The 12,260-nt window shown below is 41.7% G+C and overlaps 1 protein-coding gene across 1 annotated transcript in view; it reads right to left on the bottom strand.

Annotated features, from left to right (window-relative positions):
• Positions 1-12,260, bottom strand: part of LOC139307394 (protein diaphanous homolog 3-like) — a 149,722-nt gene that overhangs the window by 30,052 nt on the left and 107,410 nt on the right. Inside the window, exon 27 of the mRNA XM_070931158.1 lies at positions 11,829-11,891. Within this exon, the coding sequence (XP_070787259.1) occupies positions 11,829-11,891 (63 nt within the window). The remainder of the gene's footprint in view (positions 1-11,828; positions 11,892-12,260) is intronic.

The following is a 12,260-nucleotide window of genomic DNA, read 5'->3' as shown; positions in this document are numbered from 1 at the left end:
CCCTCCATTTGACAAACTAGGAAAACAGCTAGGGCGTAAATTGTTGAAAGGTTTCCATAAAAAAATACACTACATACACATAAAGTCTGAAGACAGATACACCTCCACATATTTTATTTAATCTCAATACTTCTCTCGCTCTCCGTCTCCGAGGCGTCTATCAACCACCTCTGAAATCTTGATAAAGCTGTAACACAGGCACGTTGGTCTGTAGTCATTGTTTGTTGATATTTATTTATCTCCGTTTGATTCTTCAAAGTGGATCATTTAAGCCTACTAAAGTGGATGTCAACTCCTTTACCCCCTTTTATCGAAGTATGAATCCTTCACAGTCTTGGGAACTGGGACAAAACAAAAGATAATGACTTACATCTGATAAAAAAAAAAAATGACATACGTAAGATCCAAACCAGTCATCTACAGAGCCAGAGTAAACTGTCAATGTGTGAAGTTGAATTTGCACATGAAAAGCTCAGTGGTTTAACGGTAAGTGTTTCATTATTTGATTCCACTACACTGCCAGGAGAAGATCAGAGACTTTCCCTTTCCCTGATCTATTTTGGTGCTCATCATTTCCCCCTCTCTAACACCTGAGACAGATAATTATCCATTAAAAAAGGAAAAAGTGCTACATTTAGTCATTTCTTTCTGAGCAAGATGTTTTTAAATGTGACAGAGCAGAGTGACAAGCTGCAAGGCCAATGATTATAGTAATTAACAAGAAAATGACATCAAGTTATCAAGAATAGTTTTAGCTCTCACAGGCTATTATATATTTATTTTAGAAGAAACTGTCGCTTTTGAAGTTCAACCCTTTGCAAAGTTCTATATTCAAACTTAAACACAGTTCATTTATCCACAGTGTCTTCATGTGGCTATTTTTCACAGGCACCCATTGACTATTCTTTGCATGTTTCATGAAACGATATGGGACCATCTTTTAGTTCTGCCCGTCTCTCTCACGTATGGAGGCTTCGCATAATCACTCACCTCTCTGATAAATCATGTCCCCTCTGCTGTAGCCCAAACACCTTACATTGTCAGAGCTCAGGCTGAGCTCGCTGGAGAGGCTGATGGATGATTTACAGGCAGCCAGTCTCTTCTCTCTAAAACCTTCCTTGGTGGATAAGCCTTGTTCATTAACCCTCTCACACTGAGCCCATGCAGGCTGGCCAGTCTTGCACTTTGCCCATGTAGTAAGAAGAGAACAATGAGGACAGATGTTATCGAAGGGCCACTTCAAGTGTGTGTGTGTATGTTAGGAGGGCAAATAAGGGTTTTGGTACCATCTTCTTAAAGCTTTCCAGTCGCAGAGCTGAAAAGCCAAGGCTTACTCCCAAGGACCTCATGTATGAGCCTCCCGCTCTATCCTCCTCCCCTTTTTTTAAACACACAGAAAGGATCTCTTTTAACAAAAGCTGAATGTTTTAGAAAAGTACAACTGTAATCCTGAAATGAATGATTCTGAAATAATTTTAAGGTTAGTATGAAGCAGTAAAGCCAGATTTCTACTGAGGAACTATGTCACAGCAATGGAGCCCACATACATAGCCAGTGTTGCGATGCCGTAGACTATGCTATAGCTTCATCAAAACTGTGCACGTCACGTCGGGGCTACGCTGTCTACAGAGATACCACATGGACACCACAAGAGTGGTCAGCTTGGGTTGCCAGTATCTTCTCCTATATGTTTGCAATGTCAGTGGAGATTGTTGATGGTAAAAACAAGAAAGGCTCAGTAATCTTCTTCTACTCAGTAACACTAGATTATATTTTGTGAACCAGAAAAAAACCTTCTTTGGACTGTATAACAGAATGTGAACATGATTATTTTGGCAATTACTAACTGCAAGGCAGTAGTCTCCTCCACAATCCTCACTTTGAAGTGAATGGGAGAATGTAAACATATATATTAAAAACTATATATAAAAGTGGGGCCGCTTGATAATGTACAGCACATCTGTCAGTGTTGCCATAGTGCTATCAAGAGATAAAATCAAACGCTGAACTACAAAATCAATTCCTACATCATGGCATCATCCGACACATACAGTATGTAAATCCTGCTTGGTGGTGCATGTGTTCAATTGCTCAAATTAGTTACCCATGGCACTTATTGTAGATATTTCAACAATCATGTCCCTTTTGAATAGGTGAACATGCTAAATGTGTATTTCTTACATCAGATATTTTTTGAAACCCACTGGGACTGTGCACATGCTACAAAAGTGGCATTGTCATCAAATATATTCACTTCTGATCCAGGTCATGGGTGTATAAAAAATGAGAACAGCACATGAGGCAAGATTTAAGTGGGAAACTGCCACATATGCACTGTTGTCTTTATTTTTGTTTTTGAAGAAAATTAAATGACTTGGTTCTGGCAGCATTTAGATGCTCCCCTCTATGTGTGTAACAATGGCAGAAATAGCATTATGAACGCAACGCAAAGTGAGAGTAATGAGGTACACAAAACAGTAAAGTCACTATAGCTACATCCCAACATCCCTGCTCAACCTGCTCTGTGTTTCTACCAGCATCAGAAAAATGTATAGCAAATAAGCAATTTTCTGTTATTTTAGCTTGCAGATGTGAGGTATGTTATATCAAAACAAATGTTGTAAATAATTGTGTTTGGCTGGAGATGCTCCTGCATGATGGACAGAATCTGTGTGTATACGAGTGTGAGTATCTGTGTGTGGCTTCCTGTGAGGACAAACGCAGAACTATCTGTGAAATACATTTAGACAGCCTCTTTCCTCTTTGTCTGACATTGTAATTACCATTCAAACTAGCCAGGCTAATTACCTCCCCGTTAAGAAAAATTATCTGGTTTGTACACAAATCAAGACTAGCCACAGACGCCATAGCCTGAAAACCCAAACAATAATCAAGTCTATTGGGCATGGTTATTATGTTTTCCATTAAATCAAAACTTGCATTAAGATTTAAAGTGATCAATTATTTTATCATGTAGTTTTCCAAAGATTATTCTATAAATCCCTAAATCATTCATTATATTCTGTCAATCACTTTTTCTGTTGAATATATCACAAATTCTAACCCCTATTTTCACTGGGCTCTAATATGATTCATTAATTAAGGGTGATTAATATGGCTTGTTTACAAAACATGTTTTACTGTCCCCCACAATTTTTACTTCATTAGTGACACTGGATGGAAATTATATGTAAAAAAAGATAAAGTTCTGTAAAGCTTGGAGCAAGACATTTCAATACAGAAGCTTTGAAATCAAAATCATAATTTAAAGAGCAACCTGAAGCAGAGTCAGGTAACAACAGGCATTTGTCGATATGCATTGGATAAGCAACAAGTTGAAAGCAACAGAAATATCTCATTTTAACTATTAGTCAACCTATGAAATCAGCAGAGCATGCAAAGCCACTCCACGTTGGTCAAGGGTTCCTCGAGCAAATCAAATTCTGCTTTCGTTTTATGGCACAGGAGTTGAGTCAAATATGAAGAAAACAACTCCAGAAAAACTACACATATATTGGTCCCAGATCCACTCATAGGACAGACGAGGTAAAAGTCGGCTGCTTCATCAAATCAAATGTTTGCCTGTATTCTAGTATTAAGTTCTATCAGTTGTTGAAGAAAAGTAAACACTCTGACCATTAACACAGATTCATAGTGCAGTCACTTGATGTCTCAAAAACAGAAATGCAGAGGATGGAAAAAAAATAGCCTGGCTGTACAGCACTGAGTGAGCAATGGTAGGCTTTTTAAAATAATCTTTTTGTCCATGCCCTTTGCCAGCCAGCAACCATTTCCTTTCCTTTACTCCTCTGCCCCGTATCTGCTTTATTGTGATGCTAAACAGTGAGTTTTGACATTCAGAGGGGCCCTGCCAAAGGACAGGCCTGTGGATGCAGTAGAGAAGAGAAGGCCTTAATGGGTTCAACTGGAATGGAAAGCATCTGCTAGTCTCCACAGGCTGGAGGAGAGGGAAATGTCAAGTATGGTTATTATAGAGCAGGTAGCAGCTCTAGGAATTTTCACCTGAATGAAAAACAGTCATGGACAATGCACATGCACAAGCTGCGTCTCCAAACATTAACGCCCTTACTGAGGCAGTGAATGAACCCATTCACACCACAGATGCATGTGCAAGAGTAATATGACACACATGTTCACAAGAACATACACATGCATACAGTAAAAGCATGAACTTACACATGTGTTAGCGGTACTGAGGTACAAAAGAATTCTGCTGCATTACTGTATGTTCTTGGTGTACCCAGCCTTTTAACATTCCAATCCCATGGTTTTCTCTTGCTCACTTGGAAAGTATCCTCACTAACCAAACTTGGTTTAAGGTAAAACTGCCATCTCCTGAATGGCAGGGAAAATCACATGCTTGTGAAGTGTTCATACATCTGCAGAATGTCACGGAGTAAGTATTTCTTCACAGGACCACTTGAACTTGTTGCTAATTTGTACCCCGAGGATGCTAATCAAAGCCAGTGCCACACTAATGAAGCTCTTTAGCCCAGAGGCCATAGACACATACATGGCCCTGTGACTCAAGGCTGAGTGTCTGCAAGGGGATATGTATGTGTACATGCTGAAGTGAATGCGTGTGGCTGTATACAGTGTAATGTGTGAATGAGTGAGTGTACGGGCATAAAAAGGTGGTATGATAGCAGATCAGCAAAGCCCAAATCCCGCTCTCTAAGGGGAATCCAGCATCAAACAGATCCTGCTGCCTGAGGGCTGGCCTTCCCGCTCTGTCGGCGTGGAAACTCCTGTCGCTGCACTTAGAGCTTCAGGATCAGGGAGAAGACACATAGCAGGTGGAGTGGCAGCAGAAATGAGAGCCAGAGAGATGAGGCAGTTTGTCATTTTATCACCACAGACTAAAATGGTCCTGGGAATCATCAACGACAGGAGCCTCGGTGATTGTTCCTATTTTTGTATGAGTATGGTGCACTAGAGAGTGATACCTGGATATGGGGCTGTTTACAGATTGGTTATTGCAGGAAGGTGAGCAGAATTTTAAACCACACATTATCCCCTTTCATCACTCCTACCTAAATTTTCTGCTTTACCTCAGAGTCAAGACAGCTCTGTGGCAACCATAGCAGCACATGCAAACAGAGATGTGCCTCTTTCTGCCAAGGCCCGTGGTGTGACCAGTCGCAAATGTTAGCCTGAAGCACAAAGCCAGACAGACTGCCTGCTGAAAAGATAAACAAATATAGGAATAACACAAATGTGTGACAAGATGGAGGCAGAATTATGAGATAAGTGGGGGAAATGCTGCTATAGTACTTCTAACGTACCTGTGGTAAAGGTATTACCACAGAGACAGAACTCAAGCACCTGCCCTTTGTAGGGTGCATAGATATAAAAGGGAGATAGGACTCATTTTCCTCCCATAACAACAGAAGTTCATATAATCATCTCCCTAGCTCTTTCCTTCCTGACGGCTATGTGATATGGCTGCTGGCGTTGGTAAATGTGGGAGGACCAGGAATGTGTGTGGCTGGGTGATAAGGCTGCTGTAAAATTTAATTAGCACAAAGCCATGGTGAGAATGACTTCATTTCTCACTGCATTATTAACTAGAGTACTATGTAAGAGCCTAGTCTTAATCAATGTACATAACAGGTTCACGAGAGAAAGGGATGGAGAAAGGGAGAGACAAAGAAAGAGAGGGGGGGGGGGAGCGAGAAAACAATGACACATTAGAAATCCGAAAGTCCTGAGATTTGTATCTAAAACTAAATCCCTGATAAATCTTCAAACTTCTTGCCAATTGGCTTTTCTGCCTCTGTCCCCTGCACATAATGTAAGTATCAAGGCAGGAAGAGGACGAGACTGTATGCATGTGAGAAGAAAAGACGGGGAGGATCTCAGAAGCCGGCTGAATAGCAATCCTACATTAGCAGCTTCACCTACTGTTTGGGGCCTGAGCTGGTGTGAATGAGCTGATTAGGGTCCTTGGCTCGACATGCTGAACACCACTTCCTATTTCACGATCCACAGCCTTTATTACAGCCCAGCTTCCTCATAATCCAGCTAAAAGTGGATATCTGAGGAGCCTGATCGGCTTAGGACTTGGCTAAAAACGTGGGATGTACGGTAGTTCAACATGGTGCAGAGTGCAGAGGTGTTCGTTATCATCTGTTTTCTATTTAGGACTGAGTGGGCACAGTTGAGCTCGGTGTCTGTGCGTGTGTGTTTGTGCGTGTGTGTTTGTGCATGCATGTGTATCCACTCTACTCTCATCCATTACATTGACCTCTCCAACCAGTCAAGTGAATATACGGCACACCATTTCACTTTCTCATCTTCTTACATTTTGGACTGGGCATGGATTACAGAGATTACAATTTTATGAATAAGAGTATATTATATTTGCTAGAGGTGCTTTAAGCTTGCCCTCTTAGCACAGGCTAATACAGTCATTATTAGTTTTAACACATCTCGATATGTGTGTGCATACACGTGTCATTGAAAAAGGCTTTTGAATCTTCAGGAGGCAGGAGCTGTATGACAGTAGTATCATAGTGGGAGCTATTAAAAGCCATTTTTCATTATCTATGTCCTCGCCTCTGAGACAACAAACAAGCAAACAGCATCATGATCTCATTGAGTGACATGCCACATGGAAAACCATAATATATAAGCGTGTCTGTATTACACATAGGGCACATGGTGTCTTTGCAAATAAATGGCACTTAGTTATCCCAGGATATACACTAGATGCTGTGCCTGGAAGTCACTGGTTCAATCGTCAGGCCAGTAGAATAAATCTGGGACAATTAAGGTTAAGGTTATGTTTACTTTATTATCTATTCATTATCTATCATAGGAGAAAATTGTCTTGAATTAAGAGAACCGCTGCATTGAACCAGACATTACAATAAAAGCACATGTGCAAACATTAGCCTGAGATAAAACAACTGGGCAAATTAGTCGCAAAGCTATTCACACTGTTAAAAACGTATGAAGATTTTTAACAGTGTGAATGGCTTCTCGAGTTCTTAATCATCTACTACTAACTGCTAAGTGGCCAACAGATCAGCCTTTGTTGTACTGGGCAGCTTCCGTGTGTGACTGAGCGTAACTGTGTAAGCATGCAGCATGGCATTCTAGTAGAAGAGCATTGTACTCAACAAAACTTGAATAAAGGTTTAAAAAAAAAAGCATTCTTTCATTGCTCTCTACACCCCTCAATTACTATTCCACAAGTCTCACTGCACAGGCTGGACCTAATTACACTAGCCACTTTGTTAAGGTGCCCTCTTGCTCCATCTGTTCAATGCATGTGAGCACAGGCTAAAACATGCGCGTGTGCATGCACGCACACACTAAGCGCAGCACTTCAGACAGACAGACAAAGGCAGGTCAAGGTACACTTTCCCATCTGGATATGCCTTTGTCTACAAGAACAGTTAAACATCTAACCCACCAATCAAAAGTGGCAATAAGGGAGACACTGTGATTCCCAGTGGCCAGATGATTGTGGACATGAATAGAGAGAGCAGTACACCTGTCCAAGTCTTAGACACAGCTGATGCCCCGACCCAGGAGCGGCCTTTGACCTTCTGCCTGCACAGCATTAAAACAGGGTTTAAGCTGACAATTTCTATGCATGTATGCATGAGTATGTTTGGAAGTGGGAGAGTGAATACTTGGTGTTCAGGAACAGAGGCTCTCTGGCAATAATCTGTCACTTTAATGAAAAACGCACGGGCAATATGTGACGTGGGGATGATATATTATGACCAAATGCAGATAAATCAGCAACTTCAACAGTTACACTTTTGAAACAGTAACGTGTCGCATCAATTCAAATAGATCTTGTAAGGAGAGCATCTGAGCTCCTCCTTTTGTCTTGGGCTCACTGAAATGATTTAATAACCCCTTCTTTTTCTGCTTATGTTATGTCTGGGGGAAAGCAGCAAGGCAAGGGAGGAGATAAAGCAAAGACAAAACAAAGTCAAAAAGTAAAGAGTAGACTGAGGAACTTGAGGAAGGATGGGAAGCTTTCTCCCATAATTGACATTGATGTGAAGAGACAGAAATGTGAAAGAGGAATGAGAAAGCACACACGCAATCTGCAGGATACAGTAGCCTGCAGTGGAATCCACATATCACAGTCTATAAGAGGCCCAATCAAAAAGGCAAGCATCTAACATCAGATTCCACTAGAGTATCCCAGCCTCAGGAAGCCACAGTGACTGATTCTCACTGCTAGTTTTTTCACAAATGTCTCACATGTGAGCACACAGAGATAGGAGGAAACAAACTTCCTTTTTTATCCTACTTTTTTGACTTTCATTTCGACTTCACACTGTCCGCAGTTTTGTCTTAATGATTTTCTGCAGCACAACCTCTGAAAGACATCGTGGGTTGAGTCTCAAATTAAGCCTATTAGTCATCTCCTACTACCATTCTCACCTATACCCAAGCCATTTAAAGTCTGCACTGAATAGCTGCCTGCATGAACCAAGGATTCAACATTATATACAGAAACATAAATTCAGCAAAAAGGGTCATAAAGTTGACTCTGCAAATACATAGCACACAACATCTCCAATAACTAGAGGCTTGCTTTTAGGGTGAAAACCTTAATGCTTTCAAGTGCAAGTAAGGAAAAATAACTCCATTTGTTAAAGGGGTTCACCGACTTTGTGAAGTGACCTTTACATCAATTTCAAGCTCTAGTTCAGAGTTATATCACACATGATAATTGTTAGGTCGGGTTTCACTAAAGACATCAGAAGTAATTGCTCCTAAAGACAGAGACATTTACGTCTTCATAGATCCTGTTCCTCCCCACACTCTCTCCATAATGGATCATTCCTGGGCAAGGGCATTATAGCACACACATGCACTCATAATGCGCCTCTGGCTTGCGCTGTCTTACACACTTGGGGGCTCTTGCTCTCTGTCAAACAGGATATTAAAAAAAGTGTAGTTATGTGATTCCCCTCAACATGAACATGCACACACCAGCTTGGAAGTCAGTGAGGCAGTGACGAGGGCTTGCAAAGAAGGCTGAAATGACCAGACAGTGCCTGGAGAGATGTTTTCAGAAGGACACAGTTAAAAAGCTATGGATGCTTTATAGATTCAATTTGCAGATTCAAGTCTCTTACACCTGTGTGGCTAACCACCATCGATCCATCATTCTGTGGAGCCCAATCCAATTTAGAGTGTCAAGGAGCCCCAGAGCCCCGCAGCCTTATCCTAACCCAGGCCACAGCCACCACAAAGCCTGCTTACCTTCATCCCCTGAAGTCTGCGGGTGTGTCTGTGTACTTTTATGTGTATGTGTGTATTTGTGCTGAGGGAGACTGCAGACCAAGCTAAACACCTTAGCTGCTGGCTCATGTTAAAGTGTGCTGAGCCAATTTAGGGGTAGGGGAGGAGAGGAGAGACAGAGGGAGCTGAGAAAAACGCAGGGAACCCAGGCCAGCACCCTAAGTCAAACCAAAGAGTACAACAGGGAGAGAGCAGGAGGGAAGAGGGGGGCGAAAGACAGGAAGGGAGGGAACAACGTTCGCCCCTTGATGTGCAGCAAAAAGTGGAGTGGACTGCAAGGAATATTTGAATGCCATTTTCTATTGTGACAATCACAATCATGACTACGAAGCACTAAAGCCATAATCGAACTACTCCACAGTCTCATCAAAGTCTTGTGATGGGGAGCACAATCTACCAGCCATCTGATTCATTTCTGCAGACAACAGAATGGTGCACTTGAGTCTCCCTAGGTGCGGAAGCTTAATGGCACCATGCATGTTCAGATTGACCATACAAATCTCTCCCCTTCACCACTAATTACAGTATCTTCTGGCGCAGATGTTTCTGTTTTAATTCTCTTTGCTGCTCCACTGGACTGTAGCAACACCCCTGAGATCAATTATTAAAGGGTATTTAAAACTGTGGGAAAAGGAGGTGGTAGGGTGGTGTGAAAGTGAAAGCAGCTGTTTCAGTGCTTGTGCTGCAGACTAAACTTCATCACCTCCCAACTAAACAGAGAGTATCGTGTGGGTTTCACTCACTGCAGTGACTAAACCCAGGGCAATTAAGGCCTAGATCTCAGTAGGAGAGAAAGAGAAGGGAAATGGGAGAGAAGGGGTGAGGCAGGAGAAGTGGAAAGACTCCATACCAATAACAGGCAATTATGTTTGGGAAGGGCCATTGTCAGGCCATGAGAGTATAGAAGAAGACAACGGGGATATGGGATGGTAGGGAAATGAGGAGGAGTGTTATTTAGGAGGCAGATGGCAGAGAGGGGGAAATTAAGATGAATGGGCACTGAGAGGGCTGAGCTGGTGCTGGGGCTGGGCAGAGAAAAGTAATTAGCTGTGTTTGCTCTGGGAGGCTGGCAGTGTGTATGATGCCTGCCGTGACAGGCTAAAGCCTTGAGCTTTATTAGTCAACAAGGCCATGTCTGAAGCTGCCAGCAGGGGGCAGCTGGGCTAGCAACCCTCCAAGACCTTCTTACCTGTACAACACACCATGGGGTCTTTTCACAACACAGCTCCTTTACACACTGTCATTTCCTTTTACTCTAATCCGGTGTTAATACAATAGAGCTCTGGCTTGTTCTTTCTCATATTTACAGACTCACACACAGACAAACGGTAGCTGAGTCAATTTTTTTTCTCCCACATTCTTCCTTAGTTTCACTCTTACCAACTGGCTCTATCTTTCTTCCTCACACCATTTCTCTCCATTTCTTATGTTACAGCCACCTCTATCTGTCTCTTTCCTCCCACCCTGTATATCTGCCTCCCCCTCGTCCCTTTCCAATCTAATTTCAGATAAGTCCTAGCAGAACAACAAAGCAAGGCCCTTTATCATTGCCATCAATGATGTGGGTGGATTGAGCGTGAATAATTTCATTCATGTGTGGCTGTACCTGGATTCCAATTAGAAGTAATAAGTGGTAATAGGGTTACAGAGTATCTTTATAAGTGCCTTAGTTATGATTGTAGAGAAGATAAGAGAAAAAAAGTTGTGTTGTTTATTTTAGTAACAGCTAAAAGCACAATATCTGTTTATCTGTCTATCTATGTGTTTAATATTAATAATATAGGACAATTTAATTAGGTATAATCAGTATCCCATCCAATCTTCACTCCCAGGAAGTCATACAATTGCCCTTATTACATTCAAACATTAACACTGAGTTTCTATATGATAACACTGAACACTTGAAGTGCTCTGAGCTACAAGTGGCTTACATCCAATTTGTACCACAGCATTTAGTCTGTTTGTTTGATATTGGTGCACTCTTCAAAAAAGGTTCAGCACATAAGTCAGCAGTGAGAAATTCAAAACCAAAATATGTTATTCTCTGCACAAAATTATAGAACAATTGATTCGTATATTGATGTGAACTGACATCTGAAGCTTTCTTTACATAAGATGTGAAATATGTGAAAGATCCCAACTGCATTCAAAAGCATAGAGTTAAATTCAAAATGCTGCAGTTACTCAACAATTTAGGAGCCTTATCAAACTGAGCTGCCAGAACAGCCCACACACTGCTTTCAAAGAATCTCAACCCTGCTTCTCTCACAGTCTGCACATCGCACAACCTCAAAGTGTTTTAACAATGGCCTTTCACACTTTCAGAAGGCACACACAAGGTCACAAAAAGGCGAAGGGACGACTGAAAAGGTCATTGGACACACAAAAAGGCAGGACATATGAACTGTCAAGGCGAATTTGCATTACATGCAAGAGATGTTTAAGACTGATTTCCAACAGCAGACAAAAGACAGAGCTGAGCATGCTTGAGGCTTTAGCTTTGTGGGTTGTTTTTTTTTTTGCTTTACCATGGTTAACAGGCCTGAGAACCTGGCGGAAGGAGCTGGGGCTGATCGTCTGCTGCTGGTAACCTGGAAGGAGCGCAGTGGACAAATAATGCTAACACATACAGTACTAAGAGGGATCAAAAAGATCACGAGGAGGCATTCACAAGAGAACAGCTGTGAAATGAAGTTCATTAACAAGTACTGTTTAAGGGCACAGCTGGCAATTGCCTCTACAGTTTAATGGGCAATCCATTTAAAATATGTACAGATCCCATCTTTGATTCACGACGTGTTTGGTCTTTCAATGTTTCAATTTCTGTATTTGGATTTAAGACTGCCAGAAAGAAAAACTGGGTGTGTATTGCCTTTTACTGAGATCCAAACATCAAACAGTTGTAGTAATGTTGTCAAGCTGACGATTCTCTGGCATTGCGTTGCTAGCAAGCATGTGTG

The sequence above is a fragment of the Enoplosus armatus genome, chromosome 1 (genome assembly GCF_043641665.1).
Source record: "Enoplosus armatus isolate fEnoArm2 chromosome 1, fEnoArm2.hap1, whole genome shotgun sequence".
In the NCBI taxonomy this organism is placed as follows: Eukaryota; Metazoa; Chordata; class Actinopteri; order Centrarchiformes; family Enoplosidae; genus Enoplosus; species Enoplosus armatus.
Note: the sequence above shows the minus strand (reverse complement) of the source record. Positions and strands in the feature narration are given on the sequence as shown.